General features: G+C 40.9%; 1 protein-coding gene across 2 annotated transcripts in view; it reads right to left on the bottom strand.

The window, feature by feature from the left end:
* Positions 1 to 232: 232 nt before the first annotated feature.
* LOC109042985 (growth/differentiation factor 8) overlaps positions 233 to 22417 on the bottom strand; it is a 62973-nt gene continuing 40788 nt past the window's right edge. For both annotated transcript variants that reach the window (XM_019059990.2, XM_019059991.2), the window contains exons 3-6: positions 9206 to 9426; positions 8438 to 8617; positions 5082 to 5251; positions 233 to 3417 (exon numbers count right to left, since the gene is read on the bottom strand). In XM_019059990.2, the coding sequence (XP_018915535.2) occupies positions 3180 to 3417; positions 5082 to 5251; positions 8438 to 8617; positions 9206 to 9426 (809 nt within the window). In that variant the 3' untranslated portion in view covers positions 233 to 3179. The remainder of the gene's footprint in view (positions 3418 to 5081; positions 5252 to 8437; positions 8618 to 9205; positions 9427 to 22417) is intronic.

The raw sequence follows: 22417 nt of genomic DNA, 5'->3' as shown, positions 1-22417 counted from the left end.
AAATAATTCTTTTTAGAGCCCTTGTGACGGTTCTTTCCGTCCCACTCCACTCACACTCACATAAATGCTTCAGGTTCGTCCATGATTCAAATTTATTTAAAAGGAATGCCAGTGCGGATGGCATTTTTAGGGTTTTCATTTCTTTTAGCAATTGCGATCGAAAGAAAAAATCAGCGTCCAAGCCATTAAAATTGAGCAGGAGGTAAGATTTCAGTTGAATAAAATACACAAATTTTCCGAAGTTATAGCTATAATATAATGCAAATGCTTAATTCTATTATGAACAATAATAAGTAAATAGTATACAGTATTTAACAAAAATAAAAATGAAAAAAATGACAAATTTTATACATATCAATAAGACACATTTGTTTCACAAGTGTTTTAAGGCTTGTAAATATAAGTCACCTGTTTTACAAAATCACACGACCAACTAGGTACGGAATGTAACACGGAGAGAAAAATTTGCTCGCGCCTAAAAAGAAAGAAATCTCAAAGAAGGAAAAAAAACTGTACCGTCATGAAACGTACTTAAATCATGAATGAGAAGATGAAAGATGAGGCGCTTGGGAAAACAGCTGAACAAAACAGAAAAATCGGGAATTTTAAAAAAGTTCTTGAAAGAAAGAAAAGCTTATATTCAGAAGAGGAGGACTGATAAAAGAGTAGTTACACTTAGTGATAGACAAGGGAAAGTTTGACGCATTATTGTATGTGAGTCGTGATTACAATGTACACTATTGAAACAAAATTCCTAACGCTACCTATAAATTTCGTGAAATCACAACTTTTGCATTTACAACATAATGACTTACTTCTCTAAGCGTTTCAATACTTTGTACGGACAAACTTAAGTTCCTAAAATAATACAGGTATGTATCTATTTGACTCATCAATTTTTTACGTAATCAACCTTGCACACTAGCGTTGCCAAAAAAGGGCAAAACGAGGTGATATTTTCCTGTGGAAAGGTGTATAAGTCATGAAGTTTGTGAATTGTGAACTGATACGACTTCAATATTGTTCTTCCCTTAGGTGCTTACGCGGATCTATCTACTACTTGTACAACTTTCACCATGATGGCATTGCGTATTAGCAAATACTTGGAGGGTTATTGCAATATTTCACAAACGAGCGCATAATTATTCTAAATTTTGATTGATTGTCCTCCAGTGGCAGTAAAGTTACACATACGGCACTGCAGGCTTCACAACTAATTATAGAAACACTAATACTTAATATAAGGTACTTGTAACATGATCTTTCTAAGTATACAAACGATATAATTGTGTGGGATATTTTATGTATAAAAACGTAAGCGAGTGTGTCATATTTTCAGGATAAAAAGTATTTAATCTCCTTCATAATCCGATTACGACTACAATACTAAAACATATCAATTTATACGCGAATTAAAAAAAATTGAATACTTGACTATTATATCACAATTTATCGAGTTCCATCACCTTCGTCGTTTCAATAGGATGAAGACTATTTATATTAGTCCTGATGAATATTTCGTTGATTTGCATTTTTTATGGAACTTTAATAATGGCTTTTTTTCTATGTGCTGACTATAAAATAGAATAAAAAATATTACAAAAAAGGTACGTACTTTTAAAGCTTTTGATTTGTACCACTCTAATCTAAAGCCATGAAAATGTATGAAAAGAAACACAAGAACAAATTGATTCGTGGAAACGGAGACAAAACAGAATAGTACCCTCCTCCTTAAAAAAAATATTGAGATTCAAAAGAAAGCGCTTAAAAATTTTAAGTACTGATTTTATGACAATTAACATCAGTCCCTTGGTTCTCGTATAAAAAAGATTTCATCGAACTTTTTTGACTTTCACAACTCGCATTCAGTTTGCGATAAGATCGTGCCAGCTTTCAGCATTGACACTCGATAAAAATAATTTCATTTGTAGGCTCATTTCTATTTGTATGTATAGAGCTGCAGAAATTTTTAAAAATGGTCTCTTTTAAGGAATTTTACGATGTGAATACTTCTGAACTTAGTTTTGAACCAATTTTCACATCTTACTCCTATAAACAAAGACAAATAAGTAGTTATTTCCATGAACATTTTTATGTTATAATCAAACTTTTACGTCTCTCGGATTGAATTATTTTATATTTTTTTAAATTTTTCTTTCAACAATTTTAATTTTTTTTGTTTTGACCTTGTGTCATTGGTCGGAGACATTTCTCCTTTCAATTTGAGAGGTGCCTTGGACGCATTTAAAATAACGTCGAAGTTCCAAATAGATGAAAAAAACAGGGGTCGTCTTTTTTTTGTTAACCCCCGTTTACTCTGTCAGTCTCTTTTGGCCCACATTCCTCGTCGAAAGAGCACGTAAACATTATTGTATCAAGAATTTTTTCGAGGGGAGGGGGAGCAGGGATCCCTCCTATATTGCGAAATTTGTAACCAAAATAACGTAATTTTCTCCGAGTTTTGGCATTTTTTACCTGTGGTGCACCCTTAAAAAGTCAATTTTGATCTTAAGCTCCCGCTAAAAAGTTTTTAGTGCGCAGTTACTTGTGTTACCAATTCTTTGAGATGCAAGACCAAACTGTTCCTCGCATGATGATCTCAAAGCTCTTTTAAACCGCCCTTAAATGCAAGGTAAACCGTATGGGGCCTCCAAAGAAAAAAAGCTGTTTCAGAACCAACTATGAATACGACCCTAACTGGGGTCAGAGAAAGGGGACCCTCTATTGGTATCTTGGTAATGGTGGGAGCTTTTTTTGACCGTAATCCGACATTCAACTATTGTTCGACCTACTAGGTGGGTGCTTCGTAATGTGTTGATTTTGCAAACAAACCGAAGTTTGTCGAATTTTTTTACCTCGTGACGTCATCCGAAGCTCATCATCCACCTAGTAGGTAGATCAACAGCCGAAAAAATCCACGAAAGTGAAATCCACGAGAGCAAAAGTTTCCACCTTTCGCCTTTACGCAGTTGGAGAGTCTCTTTGTTTCTACCCAGGGTCCGACCTACATTTTTGTTATCCCATGGACCTTCATGACCTAACAACCAACCCTCTCACTGCATGAAGGTACCCAAGAACAAATTGCAGGCAAACAACGTGGTTTTAGTTTCTGGATGGCTCTTACACGAGCGAGGAAAATAAGAGACTGTTGAGAGTTGGAGCCACAGAGGGCGCTGCACTTACTGGCAGCCGCACCTGTCGACTACCATGTGGGGGAGGGTGCCGAAGATGATGGACTGGGAGTCGTCGAAGTAGAGCATGGAGAGCGGTGACATCTTCTTGGCCGCGCAGCATGGGCCGTGGTGCTGCGCCGAGCTTGGGGATTGCTTCGGCTGTGCCATTTGACGCACGTGTGTGTGTGGGTATGTCGGCAGGTAAACGAAAGGACACTCCCCTGAGCAGTAGTAGGCCTCGTACCTGGAATAAAGATGAGTTATTTGAGACGTTGGTGGTTGCAATTGAGCTATTAGTAAAGAAAATTAGAATGCAGACAAAAAGGATGATTCATTTCTACTTGGCTCATCCAGCTTAGACTTAATGTAGCCTTCGGTATAAAAAAAATGGTGGTTACCTTGTCAAACGGTTCCGTGGGACCCTATGAGATTCTAACGAGTCCCCGTGAGGATTTCATGTAGACCAATTGGATCGGGACGTGGGAAAACCGCTAATGTCCATTTTTCCAGTCTCCGGTTTTTTTGAGTTGATAATACTTTAAAAGAGTTGATACAACCATGAAAGTGATGAGAGGACACGTCTTGGGAGTAGGATGACCCGGTGACGAACATTAACGCCACTGTCGTGGTTTCATCCAACTCCGAAAAGTATTATCAACTTTAAAAAAAAAAACTGAAGACTGGGAAGTTGGACATACGCGGTTTTCGCACGTCTCGATTCAATTAGTTGTTTTCCTCGCAAAAGAACGTAACTGCATCCCGCTGCCGCCAAATTTCCCCTCGAATATCGCACTTTTACTCGGAGAATCTTGGGCATTTCTAACTAAATATTTCCCTGATTTTTCCACTGATTTCATGCAAAAATCAGACAAATTGAAAAAATTAAAGTAGGTAGATTCTTGTAAGAAATTGGATTGTTTAGTCAATTTTGCGATTTGAGATGGAGTCACGTTCGTTCGACCGGAGATTGGAGAACGACGGATTGTAACGTACGAATCTCTACAAAGTGGATGAAGAGAAAAATTGGAACGCATGGGGCAGCCAGAGCGACTTTTGGGAACCCTTGCGTGGGGCTCCCAGACACCTTCCTTAGGCTCCCTCAGGGTTAGAAACAGTGGCTGGCGTGCTTTTGCGATCGATTGTTATGCCATTTAAAACTATGGAAAAGGATCAATAAACAGGGTGTTCGCAGCGAACACCTTAATATATAATCGATTCTTTACCACAGATTTTAATGGCAGAACAATCGATACATCGCAATTCACGCTACGCCACTGGTTTGAAACTCGCCCAATAATCCCATTGGTCTGTTAGAAGAGATCTGTCTGAAAGAACAGTGCATGTTCATGATAGAGAATGAGGTTGCATTCCCTTGTATCACTAAGAATTTTACTCAAATTACGTCACGGAAAAAATTATTAGATCCATTTCATTCCTGGCTCATTTTTGCGCCATTCAGAAAAGTGGTTGCACCAGCTATAGACAAGGTTTCACCACGGCCACATTTCTTCATCTCAAATTCAGTATATCCCCTTTTTCATTGCTTCTTTCATATCGACGGCGTAAGTCCGCAATCACAGATCTCGTTTGCGGTGTCTGAAAATCTCCGCCTCTATGTTATCTGTTTAAAGGATAACAAATTGACATCATTCCTTGAAGTTTTTGCAGAATTTTCTCCGCACAGAGAAGAAAAATCATGGCAGTTTTAACGAATTGCCATTGAATAGTTTTCCGTTTAAAAAAGAAAGTATGACAGGATGTCTGCGACGTCGCAAACAGAGTTATGTGATTGCCGACTTACACCGTCGATATGTTTCCAAAATGTGGATTTTATATTGCGAAATTGTTTTCAACCTATGAATAAAATAAAGGTCCCAGAGGGGTTTTTATCATAACATCTCGAAATACCTTTTTGGGGCGATGACAAAAGCCCATCCGAAACTATCAAAGTCGACGGTGAGCGGATATCGACAGCACTTCGGATCGTTCGATTTTTCGTCGCACGTCATGCCAAGATCACGCTTTTTCCTGTGCTTCTCCTTCTCTTTCGTGTAAACCTCCAAATACGGCATCTGGAACTGTAAGCATGAAATAAAGCACGAGTCCCTTCGCAGATTGCACGTTATTGCTTTTACTATCTTTCCAAGGCACTATAAAACGAAAGATAACTTAAATCATCGAGTTCAAAGATGATTGGACTGTGAAAAAATATATTTTGCAAGAGGCAGTAGAGACTGTGGGAAAAATAATTAATGCAAGAAATAGCCATTTGACGTCAAATAGCACCTAGGTGCTGTATGTTTGAAATGTGAGAACCATTAGGCAGAGAACATTTGACCATACTTAATTTCAGAGACAGATCGAAAACAATAGGTGAAAGTGTATATACTAGAGTGAATGTGAACATGATAACCATCTTCCAAATTCTTTGTAAAGACGCTAATAGCCTAAGATGCTGAACGTCTTTAAATAAACTAACTGACTAACTCATATCATCATTTAGGGTTAGTATATGCTCCAGATATACCTTCAACTGATGATGGAAATATATATAGCCGTATTAACCATTTTCAGCGTCTGCATAAATGACCTTTCCCTTTTTCTGTTTGATCAATTGGACTTTTTACCATATTTAATTCTCAGTCGTACAACCCATGGCAGGAGCTAAAGTGAGCATATCGAAGTCTTTATTTTCTGGAAAGTGAATCTCGGTTGAAGAGAGTTCGGTTTAGGATTTTTCTGCCATCATCAAACTCTCCTCAACTGAGATTTTCGAAGCTAATGCAGTAATTTGCCAAAAAATCTTGAAATGGCTGGAAAAAATGAAACATTTTCTGTCAAACAATAAACAGACATGAAGTGAATTTACTCTTGAGTTGCTAGGAAAGGATCTTGCGTCCATGAATGAAACGAACCGCGTTAATCAGAAAGTAACCAAGCCACATCAGCTTTTGCTTTTGACTGAACAATTGATTTTTTACATGGAAACGTTTGTGCAGTTTTTGTTCTGTTTTGTTTCGCAAATTGCAGTGAATTTTCTGCATGGTGCGAGGCAAATACCTTAACATTTTCAAAAAACTTGCACGAATGTTCTCTGATGAAATATTAAATTGTCCTGTCAAATGTACCAACAGCTAATTTGGCTTGGAACCTTTCTGCTGAGTGCGGTTCAAAAATTCACAGTGAAGCGAATTTTTGTCGTATTGGGTCGAAAAAGCGGAATTTTCCTGAGATGATTGCTCGGAGCTTGTTTCGAATACGGCATCATTCAGCGTACCTCAATGAGCCTCATCGAATTTTTAATTTATCTTCGGTGATGTCTGGCTTCCAGTGCTCTGCACCGGGAAAAGCCGTCGTGTCGCGAAACGAGGAAGGAGTCTGGCGAAAACTCAAGCAGATTGCGACCAGTCGGACTGATCGAGGGCCTCGAGAACAAGTCAGGAGTTCCCTTGTTCTCGTCATTCCGCGAGTGAATTGATGGCGAGCTGGAGTTCAGGGGCACCAGACACGATTTCGAATTTGATGCATCAATTCATAGCCTAAGTGAGTGCAATTAAATGAAAGCACGAGTCTGCTCCCGAAGGAGCTTCATCTCGGGGCCTGGATTCAATCTCTCGCGGCTCGAGATGCTGTCAGCGAATTATTGCAGTTCCATAAATCAGTCGCGCCAAAGGCCCGCCATTTTTACAGCTTTATTTGGAGTGAGGTTACGGAGAAAAGGGACCGTATCTGGAAGCTTTGAATTTTTAGAAGAATGACGCGTGTACGGTCCCATGCTAATTTGGCTCTAGATCACAAAACTGCCTTGCTAAAGAAGAACGTCATATGGGCCATCCGGTGTTGCCAAATTTCATTCGAAAAACAACGAATTTTCAGGGAAATTTGTGAATTTATACTCCTCCGGAGAATCATAATATTTTCTTCGAAATTTGATGAAAAACATCTGAAAATTTAAACGAAATAATTTTCTTCAAAATTAGATCTTTTCTGTGAGGCAATTTTACAACATTCGAATGCTCATACGGCGTTTTTCCTTAGCACAGCAGAAAATAGGATCATACATGTGCATGGCAATCTTTTATTTTTTGTGCCCGTGCCACTAAAAAATAGCTTTGTTTTGATGAATCGCGGACTGATTTTTAAGACTGATAGGCGAAGCAATAGACGAAGAAGACAAATCAAAGAGAAAATGTAGCGATCGTATATTAGCAGGAGCAGGTTAATTTCAATGACCAAAAGAGGTAAGTAATAGACTGACAAATAGTAACCCACATGAGACCCTTTAGTTAGTCCATCATTTTCTCACTTAGTCCATAAAAACCACCAGTTTCAACCGGTAAGATCGCCCCATTGGACCTATTTCTGTCAAACGGAACTATGTGCATTCAGCCATGAGCCCGGAACTATGTGCATTCAGCCATGAGCCCTGAGACCCATAAGAATATATGCATAACAGGGCTCACGTCATAATGCACATAGTTCCGTTTGGCAGAAATACGTCCAATTTTTCCTTCGTCTTCTTCATTATTGTTTTGTCCATCAATTTTAAAAAGCAGCTCCGCTGAAGTTTCAGTGGTCCATATATCTCAAATATTCGGTTTGTTAAAACTAACTTTCAGTCCGTATAATCGCACTCGCGAGGCAAAGGCAACTTATAAAAGAAGGTCAATTTCATGAACCATTTGATGACATGACCTGAAAGTTCGGTTTGACAAACCGAATAGGTAGGGTGATTTGAAACACGACCCAACTTTTGTATTCAGAGACGAGTTTATAAAAAGTTATACCAGGATCTTTTCGCCCAAGAAACGCGGTTACCTTGCACCGAGAGAGGCTTTCCCGTCGAGTTCAGAACTGATCCAAGAGGTACGATCACATTGGCCTAGCAGTACAGCCTATTTGAAACACTGGCAAAAAAAACACATTGGATCTAGAGTCCAGACTCTTGAAAACATTGACAAGAAAAAGGACTCTTGATTCAATCAGATTTAAGCTTAAATCAAAAGGAAATCCGCACAAATTAGAGGCTTGGTTCTTGATTTAAGCTTAAATCTGATTGAATCAAGAGTTTTTTTTCTTGTCGATGTTTTTAAGAGTTAGGACTCCAGATCCAATGTGTTTTTTTCCAGTGAACACCGCACGGTTCATGACCTATGTTTTAATTTTTCTGGGTCTTGCCGCAAGTCTTACCTCTGTTTCTTACGCATAGATCCGTCTACGCAAAGGGATCGATGTGAATTAAAATGACTATTGCATTTACTTACGTAGTGTTCATCGGAGATATCTGTGTTGATCAAGGGCTTGCTAGGTGCGGGATCCATAGGTTCGGCAGGCGCAGCGCGGATGATGATTCCATGATTTGATCGGGGGCTTTTGAACCACTGCGACACCAGGCCCGTTACGTCCATCGAGAGCCACTCGCCCTCCAGTGATTTCCGTGATTTCTGAAAAAGGCCAGCAAATTCTTTCAAAATCGTCAAATCACTTTATACAAAATCCTGTTTTTATCGATTAAGATCATGTATGTGTAAAGCCGCTTTTATAGCGCTCTTTAGCGCTCTGCAACCCCTAGCCGCCAAAGTCCCCTATCCTCCAAAAGCTCTTCAGGGAGCCCTTCAATTAAAATCATAAAGTATCAAAAAATAAGGGAAAAAACCAAAATTAATGCGATCTACATAAAAGCTAAGTTTTTACGTTCAGGGGCAGGACGCTTCGAGCTGTTACCAGCTCATTTTCAGCTGCAAAAAACACAAACAAATAAATGAAATAGAAAAAGAAGAAAAATTGGTGGTGGAGTGGTACGGATACGTGGTACGGTGGGATAACGGCTGGAGTCAGGTCGCCACTCAATTTTTTATTGTGTTTTTTGTGTTTTTTGCAGCTCGAAACATCCTGATTTTTAGTTTTTTCAATGTTTTAGCCTTGTTCACCCGTGTTTTAATTCCCTCTTTATGTATTCGTATATTCAGGCTATGATTTTGTGCTTTATCGTATTTTTACATTTTCTGTGCTAGTCTGAATACTGAACTTACCTTAAATTCCGGATGTGATGATACGAGGCTCAGGTTGTCTCCGACACCTCCATTTTTAGTAACAGTGAAGAGACTGATCATCACTGCGTGCTCCTCCTCAAAATCTTCGAGTCCCCTCAGGAAGAAGAACAAGGTTGCTTTCTCGATGTCGTTCTTCATTGTTTTCTCCGAGAATTTGAACTGGAGAACGTTGTCCCGGAATGTGTGCCGCAGTTTTAGCTCTGGAAAAAGTAAAAATAGTTTCGTTATTTTTTTTTTTTTTTTTTTTTGGCTAAGGGTTCAGTAAGGGTTATACGGATTTTTTCATTCATTACTGATGAGTGTTAAGGTGATTTGTCAAGGTTTCAAACGTGATCGAACTGACATGCGATATATAGCATCGATTTTGCTCAACATCTCAGCAGATTTTGGATTTTTAACATAATTCGATACGATTATCGATGTCTGTGTCATATATGAGGTTTTTTCCTAAACAGGACTTAGCTTTAATTTCTCTAGGTTTTGCCAAATTTCTGGTTAGAATAATTCTTTAGACTCATTCGCGGGGGCATTCGTCATTTCCTTGGCCAAAAATTCAAAATCCGCCGAGATTTTGGACATAATTGATGCGATAAATTGCATGTCAGTTCGGCCACATCAGAAACCGTGACGAATCACCTCAAATTTTCCGATCAGTGGTTAAAATTTGCACCCATGAAAGAAGTAAAGCCAGTACTCCTGTTTGAGAGGACGACTAAAATTTCGAAGGACCAATTGAGTCTGGGGAACAGAGGAGACGCGGGTGAGATGAGAATGAGAGGAGGGAGAGGCTGAGAGGGGGAGAGGGGGAGAGGGGGTGAGGGGGTGAGGGGGAGAGGGGGTCGACACACGAGCGTGCGAATAAATTACCAAGAGCCGTGGCACTGACCTAGCTCAACTTTTTCGGCAGGCCGGAAACAGTTGAATGATCTCTCCATTCGATGACTCGTCACCAGCCCCTGTTGCCAACCTCAGATTCATTCACCCGAACATTTCCTTTTCGAGCCCAGATTTTTCTTCCCATGAGAATGTGTTTTTTTGTGGTTTAAGATGAGTATTAGAGCTTGACATCAAACATTTTTCGACCCAGAAACTTAAACGGAAACACCCCCTTCGGTTATGAGGCCGAGCTTTAGTTTCTGTAGCAGTAAAGTTTCCGGTTTAGATGCGCAAAGTTTTTGGTCCACGGAACGAAACTTCACTTCATATAACCTAGGTCTTTCGTAAATAGTACGAGGCCTAGTATGGCGTAGGGCTCACGAAAATTCAGTTTCCTGAAGTATGAAGTTCTTGTCCTTGTGAAAACTTCAGGTAACTGCACCGAGAACTTAAAAGTTCCATAAAAATTCATAATAAAATTGACTCAAACTGCACAGAGGACACTCGAAAATATCTTCAGGGGAGCCTCCCGGACCCCCCTCGCGCCTCCCGCATTCGAAGTGTCTGCCTTTGTCCACGATGTATCTGATCGAGGTATATTCTCCGTGTTCGTCGTACTCCCGAGCATTTTCTTCATTAAACAAAAAACAATGTAAAAATTGCGTATGTTACGGGTAATCTAGTCAAACCGGGTAATGTCGACATTACCCGGGTAATGGCGGCAATAATTGACATTACCCAGGCCGTTTTGGTTAGGTTAGGTTAGGTTAGGTTAGGTTAGGTTAGGTTAGGTTAGGTTAGGTCCAGCCGGTCCCGTCTGCGGCCCTCCCTGACGACTGAGGGGTGGGATGGCGGGTATTATAACCTAACCTAACCTAACCTAACCAAAACGGCCTGGGTAATGTCAATTATTGCCGACATTACCCGGTTTGACTAGATTACCCGTAACACGTACATTTTGTGTGAAACTTGCATCAATGTTACTACGAGCCGGGCGTCTCAGCGCGCCATTGACCGCTTGCCCCGAAGAGGAGATTTGGCGGAGGGAGGAGGGCTCTAGAATAAAATTGGTCTGAAGTAATTGACGAAAATGTACGAATTAATCGAGATAGGGTGCGGGCAGTGCCGCTATGGCTCTGTTGACAGCTGGAGTGCTCGTCCCCGTCGAGTGTTGAGCCCCTGCCAGGTTATTGCACCTTGCTCAAGTTAAATGCATCAACTTGCAATATAACTCAATCAACGGCTCCCTTTCAAGGTTCACTTTTGCCCGCTCAAGGCCAAACTTCCTGCCTCCTGTCCTACCTCAATACCCTTTACTCCACTTTTTACCCTGAGAAGAGCCCACTTTTTTGGCTCATCTCGGAATCTATGGGCCGATTATCTAAATTGGTTGATGGAACAATACGCCAAAAAAACGAAGAAAAAATGGAGCGGTCCCACCGGTGGAACCAGAGACAAGCGATCCTCCACTGGCCTCTTGGCGACAGGTGGAAGCTTTTACTTTCGGGGATTTAACAATTCCTTATGGACAATTATTTGGGAGCAACAGTCATCAATCTTTTTCCGGCTGTTGACCTACCTACATGGTGGATGATGAGGGTTTATTTTGCCTCATTCAGCGCAGAGAACACCCAAAATTAAAAAATTGACTCCATCAAAGCAAGGTATCGAAGAAAAACATAGAGAAAGTTTACCTTTGCGAACCCTTCGAAAGGATTCACTTTAAAGGCTTACATTATTGTCAATTTAGGGAATCATGGATTGAAACCTTAGCTTAATGTTCTTGAAAATACTTATTATGAAGGTTTAGCTTCGGAAACTGAAAATCGACATGTTCAACTCCAACTGGTTTTTCGATATACAATAGTTCGAGTTGCCATTTTTAGGCATACCTAGCAAGACTATATCACACCTACATAGAGTTTATCTTTTAATAATCAGCCAAAACGCCCTCAAATTTTCATGTAAGCAACCCGCATTGATATCGAGTTAGAATAGTTGCATCGCATAACTTTGTTTGGTTCGAGAACGAAGTTGAAATTGAAAGAAGTTGGTTATCTGTTTACCTAACTACAATCTCCTCTTTACGGTGGAAAATAATTTTAGTGGTTACTAGATTTCCGATTATATATGAATTGAATTTTGCAAAAAGGAACCAAGATCATTGCAACGTTCCCAAGATTGTGTAAGAGAACCTGATCATCTATAAACATTTTCTATATTACATGCTAAACAGTGTAAATTAAAGACAAAAATGTCTATGTAAATGTCATATTTTTGCATGATTACTGTAGTTTCATGGCAAAGAAGAAGTTGCACATTCTAAGCAACATGGCAATGCCTCTGGTTCCTTTTTGCAGAATGCAATCCATATGATCCTCAGGAAAAATAGTAATCAGAAGGGAATTTCTGAAGTATAAGTCTAGCTGCGCCTACCTATCACATGGCAGAAACCTATTATACTAATGAACGATTTCTAGAGATCAGAATGATCAGAAATCCTTTAACTGCATTAACATTATTTTTCAACAACTCGTAACAACACTTGAAGCAATACTTCCGATGAGCGGCCCCCAGTCGAACCTTGGCTGCAATACATTGTTTCCCCGCTAATCCTCGCGGAGGTTCGACTAGCGGTGGAGGCCTGGAGGGGCGGGCAGGGACATCCCTTTCATACGACTGACATAAATACAGTGAACTTATTTAGCGGAGCGCGGTACAGTTGCAAGAGTTCGCACGGCTCGCCGGGGGTGGCGAGGGTGGCACCGCCGTGGTGGGGGATGATTTGCGTGCAAATGCGTGGTTGTGCAAGGGTAGTGACTCCTCGGCCCGTAATTACTTTCTTGCTCGACTTGTACTTTGTCCTGCGAGGTTGCCGCATTGCCCGTATTAAGAACAATTGGATATCGTTGAGCAAAGCAGCCTTAATCTACTTCGAGCTTTTAAAAAGCGAGCTTATTTTGAGCTTTTTTTACGTCCTTCAAGATAAAAATTTATTTTTTTATATTTGTGCTCACACTTCTTATGAATTCTGTGAAGATATTAATGGCCTAAGTTGCTAAGTGTCTCTTAACAATAATAACTAACTAAGGAGGAATTTTGGTCAGATTTCCTCTAATGAAGGCCAAGTTTTAGGCAGTTCCACGCAAGGAAGTCTGAACAATGGAATGTAAAAATTGAAACGACGTGTACAGAATACGTAGAGTAGTTTTCCTTTGACAATTTTGCAGATGTCACAGTATTGCTAAAAGTAGTAATCACATCGCGCAAATGGGTCGTATCTTCAGAGGAAATAAAAATACATAACTTAAATGTGAAGACTAGAGGATCTTCAAACCGTCGAGCTAAAGAAGAGTTCCCTCCCCCTGGACTCCCTAAAATACCCTTCCAACTCGAAATGTCGGTATTGTGGAGGTCCTGGGTGAATTGAGCGCCAAAAATTATGGAGATTTATTCTTTTTCGTGAGTTTCGGCTCAGGGCCTTAGTCGAAATCCAGAAAAAAATTGATGATTTCTCCCCAAAATGAGAGGGCCGTAGTTTTGAGTGGGGGGTATTTTCGGGGAGGGGGTTAATTTAAACTAATGTAACCCGCTTCGTGCAACCCTACGGTTCCATCTTGAGACGTTCTATGTCCTCTAATGAACCTATACTCTTTGTACCTGCCCATTACTGATTTTGAACTTTCCATCATGCTAGTGGGACATTTGGCACAACTTGGCAGTGCTGACGGTGGTTCGCCTTGACGTGTGACAGTGTGAGTCCACCCTCGTTCCTCATTACACACTTTATCGACTTTCCGTCTTCGTTTGGCGTTACCCTCTAATCCCCTTCATTTCACTTTCTCTGCACTCATTTCCTCCCCCTGCCCCCTCTATCCCCTGCTAATCTAAACTTACTTCTCCCTCCTCCCCGGACAACACTTACGAGTTAAGTAGCCTACTACTCATTCCTCACCATAGCTGAGCACTGACCCTACTCAATTTTTAGCCGAAATGCCTTCCGTCATGCGAGCCGTGGGGAATAAGCGAAAGTGCACGGGTTTTTCGATCCGATGGGGATATTGCACCGAGGGTAATGACACCATGGCGAGCTTCGGCGTCAACTAACAATAACTGAAGTTTCCGCGTATCTCCATCAAGTGCGAAGGGACTTAAAAGCAGAGGTTTTCTTTCCAGCTTTAGTTTGGTCCAGTGGTTCAAAATATGAGCTCAACGGCGAAAGTATCGGATTTTTCCTCAGAAATTTACATCAGCATCTTTTTTTCACACTAGGCGCACCTTAAGTCAATGACCTTTATTGTAATAAGCCACCAGCTTGTAGAAGATTTCAGGAAATGGAATAATGTCTTATGCACATATTTTCATTCATGGGAGAGGTCGGATAAAACTTGGAAACCTCCAAAATTTGGAAACTTCAAAAGCTCATAACTCCATTTATTTAAAACTTTGAGGTTCTAAAGGTGGCTCTATTGATTTTTTTAAGAAAATTTCCTTTAGAATCACCTCTTAAAATGTAAAAAGTGACGGATTAAACGTAAAAATTTGCAGTTTTGGTAAAAAATAGAGAATTAGCATGTGTCTGAAATTTGGTGACTTTCGTCATTAAATGGAAACTACAGAGTGAACTGAACAGGAGGAAACCCTTGGTTCTTAAACTGGACAGTTATTGGAGCGGATATGACAAAATGGGAAATGCCGCCGGGTGACGTCACTGGGCGGTGCATTTTCTCACATTTAAATCTATGTTTACACTATTTTCCATATCAGAAAAAAATTATAAAAAATACTGCGAAATCAGCTTTTTAACGCACTGTCAGATGAAGCAATAAGCAATTTGCATGCAAATTCTCCATACCATGTCAGACATTTCTGATTGACTTGATCCACTGTGGGTCGGCGCGAAAAGACCCTACGGAATCGGGACCATCCGTCAGCCGGTAAAGGGGTTGAGGAGGGGGCGGAAGGCACAAACGAAGAGTAAGCGGATTAGAATCAGTTTACCTTCGCGCGTGTCCCTCTCCGTCGAGGGGTTGGGGGGAGAGACCCCTCCCCCCGCCCCCCTCTACCCCCACGCAGCCCCAGTTCCCCTTGAACCGCGGTATCGTAATCCATCTAACTCCAAATCAGTTCGTGTGTCTTCAACGCTCCCCACCCTCCGATGTTACCATTTTTCGCGGTGATTATTCGAACTTTCCACGTGAGTTTCCGGTAGCTTCCGCTCGGAGGGGCAACCCGGGGGGTTCGCGTTCCTCCCCCACCCCTTCCGAGCGAGTCTCGCCGATGGAAATGACTTCCCGCCGTTTCGCAGCGAACCTACCCTAAGTTGAATATACTTAGAGTCAGCAGCGTTTGCGATTGCCAGATTTCGTGATCTAATCACTGATTTTTTGGGACTTGAAGGCCGTACCTATGGCTGCCCTTTGGGCCCGCATGGTTTAAATTGAGGAGCTTGGAGGACAAAACGCATAAGTGCAATTTTTGAAATTATAAGATAATAATTATTTCAAGTAAAACAAGTCTTAATGCACATTCTGGGAAAAATTTGAAACCAAATTCCAATATTTAAGCATCGAAAAGTCAGTTTGAACTGTCTTTCCGCCACAAGGATCCATACATTTCGAAACTTCAAACACGTGTTTCTCGAAATAGCAAAAACTGTACTTAGGCGCCTTGTCCCCGAAGCCTATTCATTGTGATTAAGGGAGATTTAAGGGAATCTGGACGAAACTCTAGTGAAATCAAGGGTGTAACTTTAAAAATAAACCCTTGCAAGGGCCTACGATGAGTTGGCTTCTAAAAACATTAAAAATGCGAAAAAAAAGTCTAATGGTTTTAAAATTTCAAGATAAGCTCGTGATTTTTTGAGAGCCCATCCACGTCATATAATTTTTTTATTCTTCTTCTTCTCATTTTTTTTTTTTCGTTTTTTGAAAACTATTTAATGTGTACCTTTCCGAAGTTATTCTGTTAAATTTTACTCGAGATCTGTTAAAACAGTCCTTTCCGTGATAGTGTATTCAGGACCTTCTAAAATTTTACGTATGTTAACCAATTTTCAAAGCTGCTGTGTGATAAGTGATTGATAAAACGATAGTAGGTGTCACACCCTGTGAATAGCTTGATGGTCCTTAGTTTAGTTTAAAGCAGACCATAGCTCTGAAGCTAGAGGCTATGTTCCATTGCAAACTTGTCAATGAAATATTGCCCCATTTGGCTGCAGAGCTGACACCTGTGTTTCATCGCGCTCCATTAAAAAGAGGATCCATGCACGCAACTATGTATAGTATGATTCATCTATCAAGAAGTTTTCTTCGTTCCCCTCTCATTTGAAATTAAAGAAGAATGCCTTGCAGCTCAATAACGCCATTTCGCATTGCAACTCCTCCATTTTGGAATTATTTTTACCAACAGTATGTCCAAAGTTCATTAAGAATCATTTAATAGGGAAGAGCTTGAACCTTAGATGCCCAGGCGGCCGGCCGCAGCGGCCGCGCCGGGTCAAATTGACTCGAGGGTTGCTAAAAACATGTGGCCTGCAGGTTCCGCGGGGCTTGTGCGTAGAGTGCGAACGAAATTTAGTTATAGGTCTACAAATGCACCCTAAAAATAGATCAAACATCAAACATTGGGAAAAAAAACACATTGAATCTAGATTCCAGACTCTTAAAAACACCGACAAGAAAAAATACACTTGATTCAATCAGATTTAAGCTTAAATCAAGAACCAAGCCTCTTAATTTGAGCAGATTTCCTTTTGATTTAAGCTTAAATCTGCTTGAATCAAGAGTCCTTTTTCATGTCAATGTTTTCAAGATTCTGGACTCCAGAGCCATTGTGTTTTTTTTCCCAGTGAATTTAAGAAAAAGAAGAAACAAATCAAGTGTCAACACAGCCGAAGATAGAGGAGAAGTGATCGATCAACGTTTTTCAAATTAACCGTCGAATCCGAGCGACACCACATGAACAGCGCACAGCGGTCTATTGCAAGTCTACGCCTCGTGCCATCGCGCCTTCAACTTTGCAGATGCAACGCGGACACCCGTCAAGTACGAATAGTTGTATCTCTGCGCCGTCATCAGAGCGCGTCTTTTCCCTTCTTCTGTTTCCGTGTGGTGATGGTTCCGTTTGTCTGTGCTTCGTGGGCTATACGTGAGCAACCCAGCCGAAGATAGGAAAGACGTCAGCCACTTTCGTTGTATAACTTTTCTCCCAAATCTGAGCGACACCTCGTTTCAAACTTCAAAAAAAAAAAACTCAACTTGGGTACAGCTTGAGTTTATACAATAAGTTTCCTTACTTTAAGTATAATTTAGAAGTTAGCCGGCCAGGTTGGCCCAGCGGTCTGACTCTAGACCAATAGGTCCCGGGCTCAAATCCCGGAAGTGGTGACAAACTTTCACGGAACTGACGAGCGGTTCTGCAGAGACAGATTCTACTCGACCTTAATCCCTGAAAATTTGAAAGCTGGACCATGGATGTGCCAAAGGTCCCTTGATGTCTACTATAAATGAAATACTGTCTATAGTTGGCTGTAGACCCTTAATAGGGGGTATAAGCCATTAGACCTGCAATAAAAAAAAAAAAAAAAATTTATAGGTTAGGTTTCGCAGCTTGCAGCCAACCGTAAACCAAAAAGATTTGGGCCCGGGTTGCCAGCTTGGAGACCGCCTCCTAAGCAGGGCCGGATTAAGAGGGTGGCCACATGGGCCGCACCCCATGGCGGCGAATTTAGGGGGCGGCGAATTCTGCAATTTTTTTAAATGCAGGCATGAAAAAAATTGGATTCAGAAAAAAAATTACCAACGAGAAAAGGCAACAAAATCTCTTTTTCGTGAGAGTATAGTGACTGTTAATTTTGTCGTCTTTCGATGATACAAGAGACTACACCTTTAATTAGTCAAGTTAAGAGAGAAACCAAACACACGATTTGGCCTGCAGAGAGACATGATGACCACGAGGACTTGAGATGTAAAGGAGAAGCCCTCGGCGCGGCAGTCGGCATGTAACTCATATTAGCGCCTACGAGACTGCATGAATACTTCGCGCATTGCGTCTAACACAATGCGGTCGGCACGAAACGCATAGCGCCTACCAGACTGCACGAATACTTCACTCGTTGCGTCAAACACAGTGCGGTCAACGCGGCGCGGCAGCGGACATTAAAATTATTAAACCACATTTTTGTTTGTTCTTTCATAGTTCTTTCGTTCATTTCTTATAAATGGAGGGCCTTGTCCACACATCAGAGATAGGTTTACGGAACTTAACTTTCGCGCAAAGTTCCGTAAAATTTTGCTGGGAGTGTTGATGGGGCTTTCGCAAAAAATGTATCCAACACGAGTAAACGTGTCTTATGCAGTATGCACCCCTTTCCCTCCGGCACGTTCACTTGATGGTTTTTATTGATGTTTCAAAACGAATAAGAAGGGGGCGGCAAAATACAGGCGGCATGTAGGTAAATCCGGCCCTGCTCCTATGGCCTCTTAAGATCTCCTATATAACTACAGACGGTGTATGAAAAATGTTCGTTGGCGCGTGAATATGGAGATGTTGCGTGTTAGAGAGATTTGCGATTTGACTGTTGTTTCTTATGTAAAAGTTCGCGAGAAACACGATGGTGCCACTGGTTTTCTCTGAAATCATCTTCCAAGCTCAAAAAAAGCTCTCAAAGTGAGGCCAAAACGGAGGGGATATCCCGCCCTACCCTGGGGGGCGACCTCTACATCAAAACAAACTCTCCATGCAAAGATAGGGAGCAAATACATTAGCAGGGTTGCCGTGTTTTCAGTTTTGGAGTCCCCAAATGAAGTGGCAGCCCTGTCGATGTATTTGCTCCCTATCTTTGCATGGAGAGTTTGTCTGGACTCCCAGGGTAGGGCGGGATATCCCCTCCATTTTGGCCTCACTTTGAGAGCTTTTTTTGAGCTTGGAAGATGATTTCAGAGAAAACCAGTGGCACCATCGTGTTTCTCGCGAACTTTTACATGAGAAACAATAGTCAAATCGCAAGTCCCTCACACATGCAACATCTCCATTCAACCCAATTCACCTCAAGTGTCGAGCGATGAGCGGGAGTAACGAAAATGCTCGCCATCTGTGGAAAGGACGGAACTGCAGGTGCGAATTTGCAACCGCAAACCACTTTCTCTCGAAGATGTGGTGTGTAGGTCTTCCCTCCTTGACCGCGCACCGCCCCACGAGCCGCGAGATGCGTTACCTCTTCTTCCGTTCCTACCTTCCGCCAATCCTCCCTCGCTCATCGGGCCGCGTGACTCATCACAGCGCCCGGCCCGGGCACACAATAGCGCGATTCAAGAAGTCGGAAGCGACGATCTGTAATGCCGTCCTGAGGAAGAACGCCGTATGAGCCTTTAGGCGTTGCCAAATTTCCTTTGATAATCACGAATTTGAGGGAATATACACTGGAAAAAAAACACACTGGATCTAGTGTCCAGGATCTTGAAAACATTGGCAAGAAAAAATACTCTTGATTCAATCGGATTTTTGCTTAAATCAAAACGAAATCCGCTTAAATTAAGAGGTTTGGCTCTTGATTTAAGCTAGATTCTGATTGAATCAAGAGTACTTTTTCGTGTCGATGTTTTCAAGAGTCTGGACTCTAGATCCAATGTGTTTTTCTTTCCAGTGTTTGAGAGAATATGTGGAAACATTTTACTTGCGATTTTTCAGAGAATTTTGTTCGTAATTTGATCAAAATCGTGCTAAACTTTCAAGGAAATATATTGACAACTTTCCTCAAAAATAAACATTTTATCGGAGGAAATTTGGCAACTCTCGAGTGTTCATATGGCGTTTTTCCTTAGCCGGCAGTGTAATGCACTCCTTTAGATGGGCATCTGCTCGCCTAACTTCCGGTATCATCTCGACATGGTAAAATTAGAGTAAATGAAGAGGCGAAATGACTCGGAGGAATCTGCGTTGGGGTGGTTCGCTTTTTCGAGAATGAAGATGAGGAGAGGGAAAAAATTGTTGATCTAACAATGCTCTTAAAATTACAACATAACATTATAATTAAGATGAGACTGTTATTGTGAGACCGAGACTAATTACAAAGTAAACAGACTCGGCTCAGTGCAGCAAAATCAAAGCACATAAAAGAAAGGTTACTAACATTGGAAATTTAATCACCAGCTTCCTCTGGAAAGAAAAAATTGGTGATACGAGGCTCTAAAAGGATTTCGGGTTCTAAGTTCCTCCATTTCTGGATCACTTTACTGATAAAAAATGAAATTGTAAAAAATACTGTGAACCCCTCTCATTGGGCATTTTTATCAGAAACAATGCAATTTTCGAGTGAAGCCCTCTGTTGTTTGGCCAAATACTGGCAAATCTCTCTCTCAATTCTGTAGGGAGAAAAAAATCGTTACATTTACATTGTTTAAAAGTAGTATTAGTAAGTAAAGGATGCTTTGTAGCCTACCTCAAAAATGGAAGGCAAATCATAAATGATTTTCATAACTTCGTGTCGTTTCTGTTTTTCTAGATCATCAGTCAGAAAACAGCCTGGCTACGTTTAGAGTAGCTTTATACAGCGAAATGGCACATGTAGAATCAATTTTTGACCGTCCTCTGTTTCAAACCGAAACAGAACAAAGCTCATATTTTTACGCGTTGCAGTAATTATGAATTTGAATGGATCAAATTATTCAGGATACTACAGATCCCACATAGAATGAGGGAATGAATATATGAAATGTATCATATCTGAGCTTTTTCCATGCAATTTTCGGGAATAAATCGATCAAAGAGTGCGAACTGCGTAATTTTTATGAGGATTCACGGCATCCAGACCTGGAATGTCTTAACTGTTCCTATAAATAAACTCAACAAAAAGCTTCAATGCAATAGAGATTGGCTTGTATTTCGATATGGTAAAACGGGATTCAATGTGCTTTTTTCGTAAGGGCGCTAGTATTTGTGAACGCGGCTTATTTCTGCCGTCCTACGATTAAACGCCGTATAAACCTTCTGACGTTGTCAAATTTCCTTTTGTAAAACACGGTTTTCTTGGTAAACTTATAAATATTTTTCTTTCGAAATTTCAGATAATTTTGTTCGCAACCTCACCTGAAGTTCCTAGAAATCTCAAGAAAAAGTATGCATAACTTCCTTTATAATAAACATTTTATTGGAGGAAATTTGGCAACCCTTGTACTTTCACACGGCGTTTTTCCGTAACACGGCAGAATTGGCGTTCACGCGCCTGGCGTAAGTTAACTCCTCATCTGGACGTGAGTTTTCTGCAGCGGCTGTGGGTCGTGGGTGGTAACAAAGGGGTGAGAAGGGGAGGAGGGCTCGCTTGAGCCTACCCCACTTCATTCTTGCGAACGCTCTATTAAACTGATGCCGCTGTGCCTTTCGTGCTTCCTTGGCAAAACCAACCCCCTACCCTCTTCTCCCGCACCACCGTTATCCGTGCACACGCACTCTTGTCAACTTCAACCTGACTTATTCGCAACTTTCCCACCCTAGATTCTGTCGACGTTAGCGCCGCCTAACAATACGATGAGTTATCTAGCTAGTCTCCTTTCGACTTGTTCTATATGCACTTGCTTTTTTCTCCCATGATTTCCAAACCGTTTCTGATTCGTAACCAACCTCTAACAAATAGGGAAAAAAAGAGTACCTATGTAGAGAGAGTATGGACGTGTCGAAAATTTTGAGGTTAGGTGATGGAGCTCTTAGATCCCAAAAGGGTAGGTAATCTATGAATTCAAATTATCCAGAGTGATTTATAATCACAATTGTTGACAACTATCGTTGGTAAAGCACGCATTTGACTTGGTTTTTGCATAAACATACTCATTTCTGCGGAAGAATACTTACTTATGAATTTTCTTGTCCATCTCCGTTTGATACTAGAGTCTGAAGATTGACGGTCACATTTTTCGTTTTCAAAGGTTACCTACCCTTTTGGGCCGTAAGAGCTACATAATTCGAGTTGTCCATACTCTCCGTATATAGGCACTCTAGGGAATAGGAAAGGACAACATTACTTGAAACACGTTTTTAGGTACCGATAGTAACATCATTAAAGACTGGTCAGTTTTTTGAAAAATATCAGTTCCAAAAATTAAGTATTCAATTAGTTGAGAACGGTGGTCTTACAACGATTTAAATAGATTTTCCTTTCAGCTGTTGTTGCAGGCCACTGGTCATTGCATAAAAGCTAATTTTTAAAGTAAGGTATTTTTCCTCAAGTCGAAAGAAAATATCCATCTCAGTCCGTTCAGAAATAATTTCAGAAGTTTTAATTTAGAACATCCGTGAAAGCCTGAAATTACTAACCAATCA

The sequence above is a fragment of the Bemisia tabaci genome, chromosome 6 (genome assembly GCF_918797505.1).
Source record: "Bemisia tabaci chromosome 6, PGI_BMITA_v3".
NCBI lineage: Eukaryota > Metazoa > Arthropoda > Insecta > Hemiptera > Aleyrodidae > Bemisia > Bemisia tabaci.
The sequence above is the reverse complement of the archived record's forward strand: the minus strand, read 5'-3'. Positions and strand labels throughout refer to the sequence as shown.